At 37.5% G+C, this 22,887-nt stretch overlaps 1 protein-coding gene across 6 annotated transcripts in view; it reads right to left on the bottom strand.

The window, feature by feature from the left end:
- The window catches only part of ZNF638 (zinc finger protein 638), a 147,609-nt gene that overhangs the window by 36,071 nt on the left and 88,651 nt on the right, over positions 1-22,887 (bottom strand). For all 6 annotated transcript variants that reach the window (XM_082672553.1, XM_082672556.1, XM_082672554.1 and 3 more), the window contains 5 exons: positions 21,535-21,809; positions 20,012-20,158; positions 18,969-19,091; positions 3,117-3,175; positions 2,846-2,898 (listed from right to left, as the gene is read on the bottom strand). In XM_082672553.1, the coding sequence (XP_082528679.1) occupies positions 2,846-2,898; positions 3,117-3,175; positions 18,969-19,091; positions 20,012-20,158; positions 21,535-21,809 (657 nt within the window). The remainder of the gene's footprint in view (positions 1-2,845; positions 2,899-3,116; positions 3,176-18,968; positions 19,092-20,011; positions 20,159-21,534; positions 21,810-22,887) is intronic.

Genomic DNA, 22,887 nt, shown 5'->3' with positions numbered 1-22,887 from the left:
GAAAGAAATCAACCAGCAAGAAAAGTAGGACATGAGAAGAGGAACAGACATTTAGGGAAACAATGAAGGTAAGATAAAAGAAGAGCAATCAAAGGAGATATAGAACAAGTTTTCATTCTCAGAGAGGTACTTTAGTATAGGTGAAAAGCCTGGGAAGCATACAGTTTTGGGTTTGAATACTAACTCTTCCATGTGACCTTGAGTAAGTCATTTAACCTCTCTGAATCTGTTTCCTCATCTATCAAAGGAGAACAGTATGAACTATACTCATACGGTGGTCTGAAATATTAAGTGAAATAACAAATTGCCTACTATAAATAGTGTAACCATGGCAAGTTTCTTTCCCTTGTTTTCTGTCTTCTGGCACAAGTTAAACTATAAACTACTTAGAAATAACTCTCTGATGTATCCTAACCACTTTATAAAACGCATCTAATTATGGGCATATAGCCGAGTGCTAAGTAATTAGCACTGGGTAAAAGTTCTAAAGTTTCCCTTTCTGATAAAATTAGGCTTTTCCTCCCTCCCTGTACTTTCCTACATCCTTTTACATTTGTGCTTATAACCAAAGTTCTCTTTGTTTTTTAAAAGTAAATTTATTTATTTATTCATTTATTTAATTTTTGGCTGCATTGGGTCTTCGCTGGTGCACGCGGGCCCTCTCTAGTTGCAATGAGCGGGGGCCACTCCCCGCTGCGGGGCACAGGCCCCTTACCGCGGTGGCCTCTCCCGCTGCAGAGCACAGGCTCCAGGCACACGGGCTTCAGCAGCTGTGGCTCGCGGGCCCCAGAGTGCAGGCTCAGCAGCCGTGGCGCACGGGCCTAGCTGCTCCGTGGCATGTGGGATCCTCCTGCACCAGGGCTCGAACCCGTGTCCCCCGCACTGGCAAGCGGATCCCCAACCACTGCGCCACCAGGGAAGCCCCCAGGGAAGCCCCCAAAGTTCTCCTTAAAACTACCCTGACTTCCTATCCCTCTTCAATCTGACATTGCTGATCTCAAAAAGCTATCTTATCTTTCTCACCTGACACTTTCTCAGCCTTGGGCTCCTCTCTTCCTTTCTACATTTATATTAGAAGGGAGGAAGTACTTAACTTGAAGCACTTCTCCCCCTACGCATTACTTTTATTATGTTAGGGTCATTCCCAAAATTCAAACCTTAAACTTAACAAAAAATTTTCCTAAGTATCCCACTTTCAATGCCATGTGATTGACTAAATGATATCTCCCATAGATATTCCTTGATACCTGATATTTAGCAATGTTCTCCCCCAGTTCAAAGAAATCACCGCAGCTAAATTTTATTATAATCAACATTACCACATTCGTTTAGAAAACTCCATCCGGCCTGAAACATTGAAATTTTTAAATTATTTTTTTAATTTTTATATATTATCCACTAAAAAATTCTGCATAATAAAAATTCAGATTTTAGCATCCCAGATCATTTTAATTAACCTTTTAATATCAGGTCCTAATTACCTGAAAGTGAATCCCAAATGTTTTCTCAATAGGATTTTTCAATCACTCCATGTATCCAATCTACATGAGAATCCTAAACAACTAGTGGTTCTTTATTCTCTAAGGAAATTTCCCGGAGTTTGTACCAATTATTACTAGGTCTTACACAGAAAAAATGGGGTGTACTTATCCAAGCTTTGGAAACAGTGGGTTAAACAAAGTTAAATAGGTTTCTTTCCTGCAGGATTTCATAAAGTGAATGGGTTTGTGGATTATTTTTTAAAGGAAAAAAAAGGTATAATACATATCCTAACCTTCATCTGATCCAAAACATGTTCTATGAATAAGTCTTTCACGCAACACATTTTGAGAAATGCTGTTAATGGGGTCAAATTAAAAAACACCCCAGCACTAATCTTCAAGGCCTTTCTGTTACCTTTTTTATGTCATCTGCCTAACTGAAGTAATCTTCTGCCTCTAAATATTATCCGTTTACACGTTCACATTTAAAACTTTAGTAAAAATTTATTGCCTTCCAGAAGCCACTCATAGTCACCTCCACTAACTTCCAATAACTTCAGGACACTATCCAACTAAACATTATGGAAAATTGAGATATTCTACACAATCCAATTTTCCAGTCACTTGAATATTAGTTCTAATACCAAAAACTCTTTTATCTATTCTGAATATAAATCCATGAACTACCTACCTTTCAAAAAGATAACATACAAAACACAATTTAAGTTTCCTAATATATTGTTTATGTCTTGTCCTTCACTATCACACTGTTTACTAGATTCAAGAGTGTATGTTTTGGCAATAACTTTTTTCTCTCCACATTTCCAATCCTAAATGGACTGAGAAAAAAATAAATAAACTGGGTTTAAAATTGTATGCAAAATTCATTTAGCTAGATTCATAATAAAGACCTGAAGTATTTGCCTGTGTGTAAAGAAATAACACATGAGTGTAATATCATCTATTTCTGTTTAGTCTTTTTTGTTTACTTTTTGGTTCTTAGCAGACTTTCAAAATCAAAGGGGACCACACAAGCAATCTTAACATACCTTTATGTTTTGTCTTACCAGTTTACTGGGAGGGAATGGAGACAGACACTGCAAAATTAACCTAAATAGCTATTAACTATGGAACTATGATAGGTACTTTGCATACATTATCTCATTGAGTCCTTATATTTATTCCACAAGAGATTTCATAATTAAACACTTAACATTAACCATTAGCTTAATACAGGAGCCAGTGTGGGTCCCCCTTCTCCTAAAGCACAATGAATAATGTTTTCCTAGCATCATCTTACAAGAAGTTTCTAGTCATCTGACAAAACATACTCATTTGGAGGAGTACTGAAAGTAACAACTTACTAGCAGAAGCTGAAGTCACAGTTTCAACAGCCTTGGAAGCATCTGTATCTTTTCTATTAAAAGGAGAAAAAAATTTAGCAAAGAATAAAATTCTAACTTCTAAAGATGCAAAGCTTAAATCTAAAAAAGTTTAAAATAATTCAGTTTGAATGATGCCCCATTTAAACTGGAGTCAGGATGATAAAATATATTAAAAATGTCATTGTAAAATTTAAAAATTTTAATTCATATGCATAGTCATTCTCACATAGGAGATGATGGAATTACTTACTTTAAAGTAGATGCAGATGTTTTCTTTGAATCTGATATCTTTTTCTTCACCTCTTTGTTCTATGAAAGAAAAATATTTTGAAAAATTTAGTTTCTTCCCCAATTATAAAAAACCATTTAGAAAATACACAAAAGCATAAGAAACACACACGTACATAAATCTAAAATATTCCTACCCTAAAGTATAAATGTTAATCACCGTTTTCTATTTATAGATAGAAATTCTTCAATTTGTGATCATACAGTGTAATTTTACATCCTGCCTTTTATCACTTATCTACATTTTCTTATCACTACCTTTCAAAAACATTATTTCAAATAGTTCTATACAGGGAGATCAGCTCGGAGCTTTGTGACCGCCTGGAGGGGTGGGATAGGGAGGGTGGGAGATGCAAGAGGGAAGAGATATGGGGACATATGTATATGTATAACTGATTCACTTTGTTATAAAGCAGAAACTAACACACCATTGTAAAGCAATTATACTCCAATAAAGATGTAAAAAAAAAAAAAAATGGCAGTGCCATGAGGGCAGGGCATTTCCTTTTTTGCCAGTACTGAGCGTCCGCAGTCTGGTGCCTAGCATAGGCTAAATACACGGCATTTTTGTGAACAGAAGCCGGGATTCTGGCTGTCATATTTAATGAGGAATTATAGTCTTATTATTGGGGGGGAGGGGGTGTAAAAAAAACACAAAAACAAACAGTGCTATAATATTTCTGATGTCTAACTGCTATCACTCTGGTCCAATCTTTTCCTTTAATTACCGTAATAGACTCATAATGGTCTCCGCTTCTGTCTTTGCCTTTTCACCCACCCTCACTCCATTTTAAACATAGAACCAGATTGATCTTGCCATTCCTGAACTCAAAACCTTTCATCACACTCAGAGAAAAAGCTAATACTTAAGCGTTTACACCACACATTCCATGCACTCTCTACCCCCAAACTACCACATACTTCTCCCCATCCTCTACTTCCAATCCTAAAGCATCCTTTATACTTCTCAAACAAAACAAACTACATAGGCATGGACCTGAGAAGCCTTTTGCAGTTGCTGTTCCTTCTCTCCGGAATGCCCTCAACCCAAGGAACAGTTTGCTCCTTCACCTCCTTTAGGTGTCTGTTCAAATATCACCTATTCAATGAGAGCTTCTATAACTACCTTATGGAAAGTTGCACGGCTCCTCATTCCCCAAAAAGAGCACTTCTATTTCCCTTTTCTGTTACTTTTCTCCACAGCACTTGCTGTTAATAGACATAGTATATATATATATATATATATACGTTTAATTTCCTTGTGGTCTTTCTCCTCTTCGCTATCACTGGTGCCTAAAATCATGCTTGGCAATTAGTGAACATTCAATAAATGTGTTAAACTGATCTGAACTTAACAAAAATTGTTGTCATGTTATTTTATGTTTTCTGTTCTTTTGGGGCAACCTTGGCATTTCCTTTTGTTCTATATGGGATTTTACCCCAAACATCTTCCTCACCCCAATGGTTTAGAAGATAATCATCCTCCTACTTTTATTCTACTAATGGGTATCTTCAGTGTTAAAAGAAATGTGAATCCCCTGATTTCTTCTGTATAAATTTAAAAGCCCTTACACCTTGGCTTACATGCCACTTAAAAAAAAATTTATTTATTTATTTTAGGCTGCGTGGGGTCTTTGTTGCTGCACGTGGGCCTTCTCTAGTTGTGGCGAGCAGGGGCTACACTTTGTTGCGGTGTGCAGGTGTGACTTCTTTTGTTGTGAAGCACAGGCTCCAGGCGCACAGGCTTCGGTAGTTGTGGCTTGCGGGCTCTAGAGCGCAGGCTCAGTAGTTGTGGCACGTGGGCTTAGTTGCTCCGTGGCATGTGGGATCTTCCTGGACCAGGGCTTGAACCCGTGTCCCCTGCATTGGCAGGAGGATTCTTAACCAATGCACCACCAGGGAAGTCCCCATGCCAATTTCTGATGACATATTTTAGACCAAAATTATTATTGTTTTTAATTTTAAGTAATTTTTTTTTTACAATTTATGTTATTTTATAAAGATACGAACTATTTGGATCTTACTCTACACTTAAATGGTTTCATTACTCATCACCAATCATTTTATATCATAACTTCTCCATTTCTTAAGTTGTTCATTTTGATAGCAATATTCTCGGAAAGATAGACTGATGAAACGTTCTTCGAGCCCATACGTGTCTGAGAATACGGTCCTAACATACAACTTGGGATTTGACTTGAAATGCATGTACTGCATTACAATCAATCTTTTTTCCACTCAACCTTGAGAATGTGTTGCTTGGCTATCTAAGGCTAGTCTACTTTTTACGTTTATACTGTTTCTGCCTGGATCACTATAGCTTGCACCTTTATAACTATGAAAATTAACATCTTTACCAGTTTTTAAGTGATGTTCTCTTTCTGAAATTCCAGTTATATGCAGATTGGGTCTCCTAGACGTATCCACCATGCCTTTCCTCTTAATCATTTTAGACTTTTTAACCTTCCTTAATAGACAATAAGTTCTAAGAAGAATGGAAGCACATCTGCCTCGTTCATCACTGCATCTTCTGCATGTACCATAATGCCGGACACATAACAGATGTTCAAGAAATAGTTTCTGAATTAAAGTAAAACTAAACTCTCTTCTGAATTGCTTGTATCTCTGCAGTTTTATCTCTGTTATTCATTAGATTTTCCATAACACTCAAACCACTGTTCACTGCTTCCCAGCACTGCTTTTGTTTCCATTCAGTCTTCTTAAATCTAAGCTGGCTGCTTGCTCTAGGTTTTAGATGTAATGTCCCCGTGAATCTTGCTGAAAACAGTAAATTAAAAATTTTAAAGTCTTGTTTGTTTTGTTTTTGCAAAGGGTTGACCTGCAGCACTATTTTACAATTACAAGGGTACTGTTTGTTGGAAAATCTGATTCTACTTTTTTATCAAGGGCTCCTGCTCCTTTAAGGAAAATTTTCAGTATCAACTTGTGTCCATTTCTCTGGAAAAGAAGAATGCTTGCTTTCAGGAGATTGGTTAAGAATCATTATTAAGGATTGAGGTCTATGCTGGCTTATGATTAAAAACAAGGTTACTGAGTTTGGCAGAGTTGTGCAGACCCATATTTTAATCTTTCAGGCTTAAATACAGGGATGTAGAAAATTTTAACCTTTTCTCTAACATTTCATTATTGACTCCAAGTAGCAAAATGAAGAGAATGTTCTATGAATCACAGCCAGAGTCCAAGGCTATCCTAACATGAAATATCAAACGTGGGCAGAAAAGTTTCATCGTAGTTTTGACTGTTCATGCCAAAATTAAGATGTGGATCAAGAAAACTTTAGGGCTGCCCTTTCTTTTCTAGTTTGAGTTTCAAGCCTATTTTGGGCTTGCTCTATTAGGAAAACTTAATGTCTTCCCCTGTGATAACAGGCCAGGAAGATTGTCCCATATACTTCTAATCTGAAGAAGCCATAACCAGAGTTCTGTTGGGGATCCCCTCTGGTCAGTCACAACACAGAAGTCAGGAGTTAGCATTCTAAGGCTTCAGTTCAGCACCATCCAAACCATATTTAATTGAAGAACATCAACGTTTTTGACAGGTAGATGGCATGTTTTCTAGTTTCTAGTGCTGATACTTAGCCCATTCATTACCATGAAAATCAAAACAGTAAAATATGGGGACTTCCCTGACAGCGCAGTGGTTAAGAATCCGCCCGCAGGGGACACCGGTTTGAGCCTTGTTCGGGGAAGATCCCACATGCCCCACATGCCGCAGAGCAAGTAAGCCTGTGCACCACAACTACCGAGCCTGTGCTCTACAGCCCGCGAGCCACAACTACTGAAGCCTGCATGCCTAGAGCCCGTACTCTGCAACAAAGAGAAGCCACCACAATGAGATATCCACGCACTGCGACTAAGAGTAGCCCCTGCTCTCCACAACTAGAGAAAGCACGTGCACAACAACAGACCCAAAGCAGCCAAAAATAAATCAATATGATTGGGCTATCTGACTTGCACTGCTGCCTTACCAAACTTATCAATAAGTCACTCTAATACCCTAAATGTATCCTTAGTCACCCATTTTCCCAGATTAAACGTTTTAGAATTAAAGAAGACTTATCTCCCCAGTTCTCCAAATTTAATGATCAGCCAGTCTTGCTTGAGAGTCACTGGTATAAGCTACTTCTCCTTTCTATTCTCAAGGTTACTATCTACCCCAAACCGTTACTATTATTAGTAACAGTCTGGCTGGCTAGAGGAGCACTCTAACTGGATCAGTGATCTTTTCTCTTCTTTCCTTTAATCAATTTGCTAAGCTTTCTTTGCCTTCAGAGTCATTTGCCCAATTAATTCATTCTGCAGATCACTTCCTGATGAACCTTTCTAATCCATCCATTTCATTATGTCATAGCACTGCTGAAAACCTTGAGTAACATTTAACTGTCTACAGGATAAAGTTTAAATTTTTAAATTATGCATTCAATTCTTGAGTCCCCTTATTATCCTCTGCAACTAGACATGGCCACGTGTCACAGTTATGGTAAATCAAATGTAGGTTAAAGTTGCTGGGGAACTTGCTCTTCCTGGAGGGGTTGGGGGGGGGATAAAAATCCATTCTGCTCTTGATTTTTATTCCTTTCTTTCTGCTTGGAAGACAGAAACAATACCAGAAGGTACAGCAACCATCTTACAAACAAGAATTAAAGGTACACGCTAACGATAGTGGAGGAGAAAACCAAGAAGGCTGGGTTCCTGAAGATAGTATGGAGCTGCTGCACCAGCCATGGACCGCCTGCCTGCAGATTTCCTGTTATGAGATAAATAAACCTCGGATTTGTTTAATAAAACAATGGTGAAGTTTTCTGTTAATTGAAAATGAAAGAAATTCTAAATTGGTAATAACTAGGGTCACCACGTAATTCATTATTCAAATCAGGACAATGGGACAATGGAATGGGCATGTATATAGCGGGTGTTAGTCAACTAGGACGATGCGTTACTCTGGTAGTAACTAACCAGAAAACATAAGAGAAAAAAATAAATAAAAACTCTTTTATCTAATAGCAATTGAAATAATATTTATGATGTATATAAATAAATATAAATAAAAGTTAAATTTAACACTTCCTCCAAAATGTACGTTATGGAAACACTACAAAAGAATGTCATGGAAAACAATGTGGGACTTCCCTTGTGGTGCAGTGGTTAAGAACCCACCTGCCAATGCAGGGGACACAGGTTCGATCCAGGAAGATCCCACATGCCGTGGAGCAACTAAGCCTGTGCACCACAACTACCGAGCCTGCCCTCTAGAACCCACGAGCCACAACTACTGAGCCCTCGTGCCACAGCTACTGAAGACCACACACATAGAGCCCATGCTCTGCAACAAGAGAACCCACTGCAAGGAGAAGCCCGTGCACCACAACGAAGAGTAGCCACTGCTCACCACAACTAGAGAAAGCCCGCGCACAGCGATGAAGACCCAATGCAGCCAAATATAAATAAATTTATTTAAGAAACATGTAAAACTTGCTGAGGGACACTAGATGAAACCTAAATAAATGGAGAGATAAACCACGTTTCTGACAGAAAGATTTAGTATTGTAAAGACATCAATACAAATTCAATATAGTATCATTTAAACTCTCAATAAGATTGTTCAGAGAACTTAAACTGATTCTGAAACAAATACTGAGGAGTAAATGTTTAAGATTAACCAAAATAAATTTAAATAAAGAACAAAGAAAAAGGATTCTATTAGAAAACTAAGCAAATATTATAAAGTTACAGTTGTTATAATAATTGAAACCATACAGTGTTTGTAAAAAATAAACAGACTGAAACAGATCTGTGTGTATAGGATAATTTATACACATAAAGACAGCTTTCCAAATCAATGAGGAAAGACAAATCAGGCATAAATGGTGTTCAGTTAATTGGTCACCCATTTTGGAAACAATATTGATACTATTCACACATATACCACAAATCACGGATTTAAAACATAATGGAAGCATATCTTTTTGGCATTGGTACAAAGGTCTTCTAAAACAAGATAAAAGAAAGAAAGCAAAAGCCATTAAGAGGAAAAAAGGTAATAAACTTTAGTACACTGAAATTACTTAAAACTTTATATATGTATACATACAAGCAACAGTCTAAAAGAAAATACTTCTCATTTATAACACAAAGTTAGTGTCTAGGATAATGAACATCTTCAGATGAAATTTTTTTAAAAGACAAATAACCTAAAAACAAAACAAAACAAAAAAGACAACCTAACAGAACAATGTGAGAAGATATATACAACAAGTAATAGAGATAGCTAGTAATTATATTAAAAGATGTTGAAGTTCAATAACAATCAGGAAAATGCAGCTTAAAACTAGATACCAGATGGGATCAAATGGTGGAGGAGTTAAGACATGGAATTCCCACAGGTACATCAAAAATACATCTACTATAGGGCTTCCCTGGTGGCGCAGTGGTTGAGAGTCCACCTGCCGATACAAGGGACACGGGTTTGTGCCCCGGTCCGGGAGGATCCCGCATGCCGTGGAGCGGCTGGGCCCGTGAGCCATGGCCGCTGGGCCTGTGTGTCCGGAGCCTGTGCTCTGCAGTGGGGGAGGCCATAGCAGTGAGAGGCCCGCGTACCGCAAAAAAACCCCAAAAACCAAAAACCAAAAAACATCTACACGTGGAACAGCTCTCACAGAACATCTATTGAACACTGACAGAAGACCTCTGACTTCCAAAAGGGCAAGAAAATCTCCAGGTAACTGGGTAGGGCAAACGAAAATAGAAAAGAAAGAAAGGAAGAATCTGCCTGCCAATGCAGGGGACAAGGGTTCAAGCCCTGGTCTGGGAAGATCCCACATGCTGCGGAGCAACTAAGCCCGTGTGCCACAACTACTGAAGCCTGCGCACCTAGAGCCCATGCTCTGCAACAAGAGAAGCCACCGCAATGAGAAGCCCGTGTACTGCAACGAAGAGTAGCCCCCGCTCGCTGCTACTAGAGAAAGCCCGCACGCAGCAACAGAGACCCAATGCAGCCATAAATAAATAAATAAACAAACAAACAAACAAATAAATAAAAATTTAAAAAAAAGGAAAGAAAGAAAGAAAGGAAATCGGGACAGGACCTGTGCCTCTGGGAGGGAGCTGTGAAAGAAAAGGTTTCCACACACTGTGAAGTCCCCTCGCTGGCAAGTACATCTTTCAGATGGGTAGGCTTCAGAGGAAAGCACAGCAACAGGTGTGTGGAGTGCAAAGTGCGGAGAGACCTGCACAGAGGCTCATACCGACTGGCACTCCCCAGCCCGAGACGCTTGTCTGCTCGCTCACCTGCTGGGATGGGTGGGGGCTAGGTACTGAGGCTTGGGCTTCAGAGGTCAGACTCTGGGGAGACTACTGGGGTTGGCTGAGTGAAGACAGCCCTGAGGGGGCTACGGTGTAATGCACCACAACTGAGGAAGTCCAGGAAGAAAGCTGGGCTCACCAGAGAGGCAAGGCACCAATGTTGTTGGGGGGTACGCAAGGAGGAGGCTGGCCCACCATAGGAGCTTCTTTCTCTGTGCACTCGCAGGCGGCAGGACACTGCCTACACAAGCTCCAGGGGCGGGTGTGCAAGCCACTGCTGATGCCAAGGGCCCTGTGAGTGGGTGCAGGTCACTGCCCCCACCTTCCCAGGAGCAGGCACAGCCCACCACTGCTGAGGGTCCCATGATCGGGGCCAACTGCCCTGGGAGCGTGCATGGCCCGCCATTGCTGCTGAGGGTCTCACGACCCAGTGCCAACCACTGCCCCCACCTCCCCGGGAGTGTGAAAACCACCACTACCACTGTGGAGTGACCCACAACTGGGAGCCAACCACTGTCCCTGCCTTCCTGGGAGCTTGCAGGAGCTGTGCACCTGTGCAACCCCTATCAAGGGGACAACAGCCAGCACATGCTAAGGAAAGAGACAGCAAGCATCCAAACCAAAAACAGCCCTCATGCCAAAAAAATATTAAACCCACACCAGCTACACAGGGACACTCCCACTTATAAATAGCTCCCCAAGACTACAGTAGATAATTGTTTCCCCTACACTCACAAACTAAGAGATACATAAACAAAATGAAGAAGCAGAGGAAACACTCTCAGTTAAAAGACCAAGAAAATTCCCCTGAAGGAACCAACAACGAAACAGACCACTTCAGTCTAATAGATACTAAGTTCAAAAAGGAGGTAATGAAAACACTGAAAGAGTTAAGAAAGGCTATTGACAGAAATGCATATTACTGTGAAAACGAATGAAACTATACGGAGGAGCCAAGAAAAATGAGAAACTTCATTTGCTAAGACAAAAGCTGAGCTCAAGGCAATGAATAGCAGAATGAATAATGCAGAAGAAAGAATAAGTGACCTGGAAAAAAAGACTAACAGAAATTACACAACCAAAACAGCAGACAGAAAGCCAAATGAAAAAGAATGAAAGCAATATACGAGACCTAAGGGATAACATAAAGCGGGTCAATCTACACACAATAGGGATTCCAGAAGGAGAAGAAAGAGAAAGGGAATTGCAAATGTATTTGAAGAAATTATGGCTGAAAATTTCCCAAACTTAAAGGAGGAAACACATATCCAGATACAGGAAACACAGAGGGTCCCAAACAATATGAACCCACAGAGACCTACTCCAAGACATAATAAAAGTGGCAAAAGTTAAAGAGAGGATTCTAAAGGCAGCAAGACAAAAACAAAGAGTTCATTACAAGGGAACCCCCATAAGGCTATGAGCTGATTTCTCTCAGAAACACTGCAGGCCAGAAGGGAGTGGCAAAATACATTCGAAGTCTTGAAAGAGAAAAATCTGCAACCTAAAATACTCTACCCAGCAAGACTATCATTTAGAACAGGAGGAGAAATAAAGAATTTCTCAGACAAGCAAAAACTAAAAGAATACAGCAATACTAAACCTATGCTAAAATAATATTGAAAGGTCATCTCTAAATGGAAAAGAGGCAAGAAGAAATAGGAGGGAGGAAATCACAATTGGAAGGTAAATCACTTAAATTAGCCAGTATACAGATCAAAAAGAAAAAACAAAACAAAACAAAACACCCCATTTGTGAAAGCAATGATAAACACAAGGAACAGCAAAAGGATAAACATGAAGATATAAAAAGGGACATAACATCATAAAATGTGGGGAAGGAGAGTAAGAAAATGCAGATTTCTTTTTTTTTTACAATGTGTTTGAGCCTATCTGACTATCAGTCTAAAGCAAGCAGACATAGGAGGGGGTTAACATACTTGAAAAACAGGGCAACCACAAATTAAAAACATACAATAGATTCACAAAAACCTAAAAGAAGAGAACACAAGCATAAAATAAAAGGAAATCATCAAACCACAAAAAGAAAAAGAAAGGAACAGAGTAGAAACAAAGAATCAACTGAAAAACACCATTTGTAATGGCAATAAATACATATGTATCAATAATTACCTTAAATGTCAGTGGACTGAATGCTCTGATCAAAAGACATAGAGTGGCAGACTGGATAAAAAAACAAGAGCCTACAATATGCTGCCTTCGAGAGACCCACCTTAGGGCAAAAGACACACATAGATTGAAGGTGAGGGGATGAAAAAAGATATTTCATGCAAACGGAAATGACAAGAAAGCGGGAGTTGTGATACTCATATCAGACAAAATAGACTTTAGAGCAAAGGCTAGAAAGAAAGATAAAGGACACTTATATAATGATAAAAGGATCAATACAGGAAGAGGATTTTACACTTATCAACATATATGGACCTAATATAGAAGTACCCAAATACATAAAACAAATACTAACAGACATAAAGGGAGAAACCAATAGGAATACAATAATACTAGGAGATTTTAACACCCACTCGCATCAATGGACAGATCTTCAAGACAGGATCAGTAAGGCAACAAAGGCACTAAATGATACAACAGAACAGTTAGACTTAATTGATATTTTCAGGACACTACATCCAAAAAAACCAGAATATATATTCCTTTCAAGTGCACACGGAACATTCTCTAGGATTGACCACATCCTAGGTCACAAAACTAACCTCAACGAATTTAAGAGTATGGAAATTATTTTGAGAATCTTCTCTGACCACAGGGGCATGAAACTAGAAATCAACCACAGGAAAAGAAACGAGAAAAAAACTATTACGTGGAGACTAAATAACATGCTAGTAAAAAACCAATCAGTCAACAAGGAAATCAAAATGGAAATTAAAAAATGCCATGAGACAAACAACAATGGACAGAAAACACAACCATACAAAATCTATGGGACACAGCAAAAGCAGTTCTTAGAGGGAAGTTCATAGCGATACAGGCCTTCATCAAAAACAAGAAAAATCTGAAGTAAACAACCTAACCTACCACCTGACAGCATTAGAAAAAGAACAAGAAACAAAACCTAAAGTCAACTGAAGGAAGGAAATAATAAAGATCAGGGAGTAAATAAATAAAATAGAGATTAAAAAAAAAAACAAGAGCTGGTTCTCTGAAAGGGTAAACAAAATTGACAAACCTCTGGCCAGGCTCACCAAAAAGAAAAGAGCAAGAACCCAAATAAACAAAAAAAGAAATGAAAAAGGAGAAATCTCAACTGATACCGCATAAATACAAAAAACCATAAGAGAATACTATGAACAACTATATGCCAACACATCTGACAACCTAAGAAGAAATGGACAACTTTCTAGAAACATACAGCCCACCAAAACTGAATCAAGAAGAAATAGATAATTTGAACAGACCGATCACTATAACTGAAATAGAATCTGTAACAAAAAAACTGCCCACAAACAAAAGTCCAGGACGAGATGGCTCCACAGGTGAATTCTACCAAACATGTAAGGAACTTATACCAATTCTTCTCAAACTCTTCCAAAAGACTGAAGAGGAGGGAACACTCCCAAAGACATTCTAAGAAGCCACCATCACCCTGATACCAAAACCAGACAGACACTACCAAAAAAGAAAATTACAGGCCAATATCTTTGATGAATGTAGATGTAAAAATTCTCAACAAAATATCAGGAAACCAAATTCAACAACACATAAAAAAGATCATACACAACAACCAAGTGGGATTCATCCCAGGTTCATAAGGATGGTTCAACATATGCAAATCAATCAATGTAATACACCACATTAACAAAAGACAAGTCAGAAACCACATGATCATCTCAATAGACGCAGAAAAAGCATCTGAAAAAATTCAACATCCATTCATGATAAAAACTCTTACCGAAGTGGGAATAGAGGGAACATATCTCAATATAATAAAAGCCATTTATGACAAACCCAGAGCCAATATAATGCTCAGCAGTGAAAAGCTGAAAGCCTTCCTGCTAAATCTGGAACAAGACAAGGATGCCCACTCTCACTCTCTCTTCAACATCATATTGGAAGTCCTAGACACAGCAATCGGACTAGAAAAAGAAATAAAACATATCTGAATTGGAAGGGAAGAGGTAAAATTGTCACTACATGCAGATGACATGATACTATATATAGAAAACCCTAAGGATTCTACACAAAAACTACTAGATCTAATAAGTGAATTCAGCAAATTAGCAAGATACAAGATTAACATTCAGAAATCGGTTGCATTCCTTTACACTAACAATGAAATATCAGAAAAGGAATGTAAAAAAAAATAGCTTTTAAAAATTGCACACAAAAAATAAAATACCTAGGAATAAACCTGACCAAGGTGAAACACTTATATGCTGAGAACCATAAAACATTAATAAAGGAAATAAAAGAGGATTCAAAGAAATGGAAAGCTATACCATGCTCTTGGAATGGAAGAATTAATACTGTTAAAATGGCAATACTACCCAAAGCAATCTACAGATTTAATGCAATCCCTATCAAACTACCCATGACATTTTTCACAGAACTAGAACAAATAATCCAAAAATTTATATGGAACCATAAAAGAGCCAGAATTGCCAGAGCAATCCTGAGGGAAAAAAAGAAAGCAGGAGGCATAACTCTCCCAGACTCAGACAATACTACAAAGCTACAGTAATCAAAACAGTGTGGTACTGGTACAAAAACAGGCATACGGATCAATGGAACAGAATAGAGAGCCCAGAAATAAACCCACACACATACAGTCAATTAATCTTCAACAAAGGAGGCAAGAATATACAATGGGAAAAAGACAGTCTCTTCAGCAAGTGGTGTTGGGAAGTTGGACAGCTGCATGTAAATCAATGAAGTTAGAATACACCCTCACACCGTGGACAAAAATAAACTCAAATGGCTTAAAGACTTAAACATAAGACGTGACACCATAAAACTCCTAGAAGAGAGCACAAGCAAAACATTCTCTGACATAAGTCATACCAATGTTTTCTTAGGTCAGTCTCCAAAGGCAACAGAATAAAAACAAAAATAAACAAATGGGACCTAATCAAACTTACAAGCTTTTCCACAGCAAAGGAAACCAGAAACAAAATGAAAAGACAACCTACAGAATAGGAGAAAATATTTGCAAATGATTCGACCGACAAGGGCTTCATTTGCAAAATATACAAACAGGTCATACATCTCAACAACAAAAAAACTAACTGAAAAATGGGCAGAAAACCTAAATAGACATTTCTCCAAAGATGACATACAAATGGCCAATAGGCACATGAAAAGATACTCAACACTGTTAATTATTAGAGAAATGCAAATCAGAACTACAATGAGGTACCACCTCACACCGGTCAGAATGGCCATCATTAAAAAGTCTACAAATAATAAATGCTGGAGAGGGTGTGGAGAAAAGGGAACCTTCCTATACTGTTGGTGGGAATGTAATTTGGTGCAGCCACTGTGGAAAACAGTATGGAGGTTCCTCAGAAAACTAAAAATAGAATTACCATATGATCCAGCAATCCCACTCCTGGGCATATATCCAGATAAAACTGTAATTCAAAAAGATACATGCACCACTTTGTTCATAGCTAACTGCTGGACAACGATCATCAAAAAAATGTTGGAAGCTACCAAAAAAGATACCCAACATCCAGAGACTGAGAAGAAGCCACAACGAGGGGGCAGGATGGGTGCAATCGCGATAAAATCAAATCCCATACCCACTGGGTGGGAGATCCACAAACTGGAACCTGAGCCCCATGTCAGGCTTCCCAGCCTGGGGGTCCAGCAACAGGAGGAGGAGTCCCCAGAGAAACTGGCTTTGAAGGCCAGCAGGGTTTGATCACAGGAATTCCACAGGGCTGGGGGAAGCAGAAACTCCACTCTTGGAGGGTGCACACAAAGTCATGTGTACACCAGGACCCAGGGGAAAAAAGCAGTGACTCTATAAAAGACTGGGTCAGACCTACCTGCCTAGTATTATAGGATCTCCTGCGGAGGCAGGGGGCAGCTGTGGCTCATTGCGGGAACAAAGACTCTGGCAGCAGCAATTCTGGGAAGTACACACTGGCATGAGCCCTCCCAGAGGCCGCCATTAGCTCCACCAAACATCCTGTAGGCTCCAGTGCTGGGTCGCCTCAGGCCAAACAACCAACAGTGCGAGAACACAGCCCCACCCATCAGCAGACAAGTCTCCCTGAACACGGCCCTGCCCAACAGAGAGACAAGACCCAGCTCTACCCACCACTAAGCAGGAACCAGCCCCTCCCATCAGAAAGCCTGCACAAACCTCTTAGATAGCCTCATCCACCAGGAGAGCAGAAGCAAGAACTACAATCCTGCAGCCTGCAGAACGGAAACCGCAATCACAGAAAGTTAGAAAAAATGAGACGGAAGAGGAATATGTCCCAGATGAAGGAACAAGATGAAACCCCAGAAGAACAACTAGGTGAAGTGGAGATAGCCAACCTACTAGAAAAAGAATTCAGAATAATGATAGTGAAGATGATCCAAGATCTCGGAAAAAGAATGGAGGCAAGGATCAAGAAGATGCAAGAAATGTTTAACAAAGACCTAGAAGAACTAAGGAACAAACAAACAGAGATGAACAACACAATAACTGAAATTAAAAATACACTAGAAGGAATCAGTGGCAGAAGAAATCATAAATGACCTGAAAGAAAGAATGGTGGAAATCGCTGCCACAGAACAGAATAAAGAATAAAAAGAAATGAAGACAGTCTAAGAGACCTCTGGGACAACATTAAATGCACCAACATTCACATTATAGGGGTCCCAGTAGGAGAAGAGAGACAGAAAGGACCTGAGAAAATGTTTGAAGAGATAATAGCTGAAAAATTCCCTAACGTGGGAAAGGAAACAGTCACCCAAGTCCAGGAAGCGCAGATAGTCCCAGGCAGGATAAACCCAAGGAGGAAAGCTGAGACAAATAGTAATCAAATGGACAAAAATTAAAGACAAAGAAAAAATATTAAAACAAGGGAACACCCATAAGATTATCAGATGATTTCTCTGCAGAAAGTCTGCAGGCCAGAAGGGAGTGGCATGATATATTTAAAGTGATGAAAGGGAAGAACCTATAACCAAGAACACTCTACCCAGCAAGGCTCTCATTCAGATTTGATGGAGAAATCAAAAGCTTAACAGACAAACAAAAGCTAAGAGAATTCGGCACCACCAGACCAGCTTTGCAACAAATGCTAAAGGAACTTCTCAAGCGGGAAAGAGACCAGCAACTTAAAACAACCTTGTACATATATAGACTGCTATATCAAAACCTCATGGGAACAGCAAACCCAAACACTACCACAGATACACACACAAAAAAGAAAAAACAACCCAAATCAAAACTAAAGATGATCATCAAAACTAGATACCATTTTTTACATACTGGATTTTAAAACTGCAAATATTAAGATGTCACTGATAATAGAGAAACACCAGTACTCACATAAATTATTAGACTATAAATTATTAGTCATTTAACAGGCAATCTAATATTATTTCTGTATACCCTATAACCCAGCAATTCCACTGTAGATATCACCTTAAAAAACACTATCATAAATGCATTAAGAAAGGCCTGTGAAAGCCATATACAAGGAAGTTAACTTAAGTCCTATTTATAGCAATTTATAGTAAACTAGAAATAACCTAAATAGCAATCCATAAGGAACTGGTGAAATAACTGTGGTATATTCATAGGAAGTAACACCACATATAACCTTAAAAGAATAAGGAAAATCTATAACGTACTAACATGGTTTGATCTCCAAATCAAATTAGTAATTGAAAAATGTGTGCTCCAACGCAGGCATTCTTCAGTAAATAAGAAAATAAAATAAAAAGAACACATATACACAAAGCAAAACTTACTGGATATTTTAAAGTACTTCTATAGACATTATCTATGGATATATAAACTAAAGCAAAGAAAATGATCTACAAAGACTAAACTCCTAAACGTTGATACTTCTAAGGAAGCAAAAGGCCCAGAAGAATATATACACTATGATTCTGTTTATAGAAACTTCAAAACAGGCAAAACTCAAGTACGGTATTAGAAACCAAGGTGGGGTTACACACTCCCTTCTGCCCCGGAGTAAGTATTCAAAAGAAGTATGCAAGGGGCTTCCAGGGTGTTGTTAGTGTTGTAGTTTGTGACTTAGGTAGAGGTTTCACAGACTTTTGCTAATTCTGTTAAGTATTTTCCCCTAGTCTATTGCTTATCATTCAATACTGTTTACAGTGTGATATATATATGTATGCATAAAGATGTTGCTAAGTTCAATGTATTTGAATTTATACCTAATCTGTGGAGTGAACATTTTTGTTTTATGCCTTTTTCTGTATGTGCCATACTTAAACAAAAAATTAATCAACAATGAATCACAGAAGAACTTAATTCAGTTTACCTGTGACTTTTTCTTTCCTGGAACACATACTTTCACACTTTTCCCATTTATCAGAAGTGGTGTTGTTTCAATGTACTTCATGACTGCAGTAATTGCCTCTTTAAATTCCATTTCCAAGTAAGCCTAAAATGAAATGCATTCCACTTTTAGTCAAAAAAATCTACCTTAAATTTCTCTGTATGACCTAATATAATACTTCTTTGTGGAAAATAAAACTGAAATTACCTCAAGTCCTGGTTGCTTTCACCTCTTTTTGTTTTGCTGAAGTGTAATGTGATGTTTAGGATGTTTTCACACATGAAATGGACACTTAACCTTATAGAATTTCTATACCATTACCAAGGTAAGAAGGAAGCATGGGTCCATGGCAGGATCATGGAACAGTAAGAAATGGGAAGGAGGGCTCACTGAACAATCGAAGAGAAGGCAGGATCTGGTCTAGCTGCTGTTAAGTCTGACCTTTTTAAGGGTTCTTGCAACAAAGAAAATAATACCAACTATGTTCCTTTGTCTTACCTCACAATTTTTTACGTTCTGCTTAACCTAGGGTTTGTAGTTCTGGTGAACTCTACTATGTGAGTTATAGGAATACAACTCATATGTAAAAAAATACTGTACAGATAAAATCATTTTTTTAATATGACCTTACTGGTGTACTAAAGCAATGAATGGCAAACTATGGCCTGCCACCTGTTTTTGTAAATAGTTTTTTTGAACACAGCCATGCTCATTCAGTTATATATTATCTAAGACTGTGTTTGTACAACAGAGTTGTATAGCAGAGTTGAATAGCTGAAATCCTATAACATGCAACGCCTAAAATATTATCTGGCCCTTCACGGAAAAAGTGTGCTCTTCTAAGAAAACAGTGTGCTGTTTGAAACGATATAAAGCAGTATTTAGGGACATTGTTCATTCAAATCCGACCATTTACATAATTCAATTAACAATTGTGTATGCAGGAAAAGCAGCTAAAAGATCCAACAACAGTCTTTATAAAATAATGACTTTGTATGAATTTTAGAACAGACTAAATAACTCACTTCCTTTCTATATGGAACAATCAGGACATCATTAACTTTTCCAAATGGCTGAAATATTTTTCTAATATCTTCTTCAGTACAGCCATCCTCTGGTAATTCAGATATAAGAAGAACGGGACCATAATGTGAAGACTGATCTTTCCGAAGCTTTTTTTGGGATGAAAGAAAATTAAACCAAATTAAGTGACAAAGTACAGTAATAATAATTCCCAATATAATTTCTTCTACCATTAATCTTAGTCCTTTAAGCAGTCTTTTCAACATATTTTAGCATATTTAAAAATATTTTAAAGGCCAAAGAAAAGTAGTAAGAAATATGTTTTACATTTTACCACTCAAACCCAACAGTGGTCAGTTTATGGGTAACCAATCACAGACGCTCTTTTCTGTTTAGAAGCATTTTGTAACAAACAAGACCTATGAAATGAAATGGTCCAAAACTATTAAACAGTATTTTTCTATATGAATCTGCATGGCACATCACTAATGAAGCTGAAATTATAGCTTTATTTACTCTGTGTTCTAATAATTAAAAATGTTATCTAGATAGGCATAATATTTTTAAAGATTTATACTACATACAATTTGAATATATTTTATCAAATTTGCCACCTATGTTAAAAATTGACTCAAAAAAAAAAAAACTTTTTAAAAGTTCCACTGCCACCATCTAGAAGTCTAGAAACAAAATGAAAGAACGTTACAGAATAATTAAGCCTCTTTGAGATTAATTCCCTGTACTCAACATTTCTTCCTAATTAATGCTCTTCAAAATCCTGTAATTGCAGGTTGATTATTTTAAGTTTATCCTTCTAAATATAAGCTCTCTGGGGCAGGGAACTGTAGTTGTTGAAAGTTAAGACAATGTTAAGAGAAATGTATACCTAAATACTTGAAGACTTGTTATTATTACAATATAATAAACATTTGAAAATCTGGCCTATCAGGAGTTACTCTGATAGTCTCTTTATATATTATCTGCTATAATAGTAATTTCATTAACATATACAATAAAGCAATACCATCAAAATACACCAATAAGTTAGTACCCAGAAAAGAGACTAGTATTCTACACTGGATAATGATTTAACTTATGAACTGTACTGCAAAAAGTATAAAACAGATTAAAAATGACCAATTCTCAGCAGAGACTCACTAATAACTTACTAACAAAGATTATAAAACCTCATTAATGCTGCTGATTACATCCATTTCCCCAATAAGGGAGCAAAACTTATCACAAGGATCTGTTTGTATGGTTAGCCAAAAACACCAAACTATCAAAATGTTCTCACTTTTGATATATCAAATGCCAAACCTCTAGGATTTGTAATCTACAGGACTTTAATTATTGGACTTTTATTATATTCAGAAGAGAAACCAATGAATATTCCATATCAACATAACAAGTCACGATTTCAAACTTTTGGAAATATGAAAATTAAAAATTCTGAAAACTTTGTTTTCTCTTTGTCATATTAACAAATGTATGCACACACTTCCAGTAACAAAGAACTACTGACCTTACGTTGTAGAGAAACAGCTTTATCAGACACCTGTTTACTTTCTGGTGAGGTGTCATCTTCAAGATTCTTTGATTTGTAACGAGTACAATGTCCTATATTTGAATCACTCTTTGTAGAGCTCGTAGATTTAACTGATGGCCTTGCTCCACTGACAGTTTTAAGTTTTTGTGCTGGTGAGTGTCCTTTATCAACTGCTTCAAGATGTTTCTGTTTACTGAATTCTGATCCATGCCCAGACCGTTGTACTACATCTTCTAATGCTTTTTTTCTGTCTAGTAAAAAGGACATAAATACTACTTCAACTGAAAAGAACTTAAGGTAGGAAACATCTCATCACATTATAAAAAAAAAAAGAATCATCTCTCAACTGTCCAAATATTTACCACATTGAGCTACTGTTAGGCCAAACAGGTGGCAAACACACACACACAAAATTATTATTCTTTAATTCTTCACTCAAAAGTGAAGATGTAAAAACATGAAGATCCCTTATTCTGTGAGCTTCTCTTATACCAGTGGTACTCAAACTTTAGTTTCAGTATCCCTTTACACTATTAAAAATTGAGGACTCCAAAGAGCTTTTGTTCAATTTATCAATGTTTACCATATAAGAAACTAAAATAGAATTTTTAAAATATTAATTCATTTAATAATAAACTCCTATGTTAATATAAATAATATATTTTTATAAAAAACTTTAATTTCAAAACAAAAATTAGATGAGTAGCACCACTGTATATTTTCCAAACGCTTTAATGTTGGGCTTAAAAAAAGTCTGAATTCTCGTATCTGCTTCTGCATCCAATCTGCTGGATACATTATTTCAGCTGAAACATTTAAAGAAAAATCCAGCTTCACAAAGACATGTAGTTGGAAAAGGAAAGACCTCACAGACCTCTGCAAAGATCTCAGAAAAGAATTACATAAGAGCTATTTCCAGAAAGGTCACTAAACCAATACAAAGACACAGGTTGAAAATATGAATAATTTTTTAATGTTTTAAATTAATTCACCGAAGAGAAGTCTATAATCAATTACTAAAGCAAACTAAGATGTTTGTATATCCTTGGTTTTTAAGTTTGATGTTGGGTGGATAGATACAGTCTCCCGCACTTCTTCTGATACATAATAAAGGGAAGAAGAATGAAATAGGTTGGGATGTGGGTTGGATTTCATATAGAAATTCTAAAATTTAATAAAGTAGAACATTCCATTTCTTAAAAACCTTGAAAGTTTTAAAAAGAGCTGAGCCAAATACCTCAAAATGTCAACATTTAAAAATATCTTGACAGTAGTATAGAAGTCACCATTTCAAGCTTAATAGAAATAAAAAATTCAAACAAACAAAAA

This window comes from Grampus griseus, assembly GCF_964374135.1.
Source record: "Grampus griseus genome assembly, chromosome: 15".
Lineage (NCBI taxonomy): Eukaryota > Metazoa > Chordata > Mammalia > Artiodactyla > Delphinidae > Grampus > Grampus griseus.
This window is presented reverse-complemented; position numbering and strand designations above follow the sequence as displayed.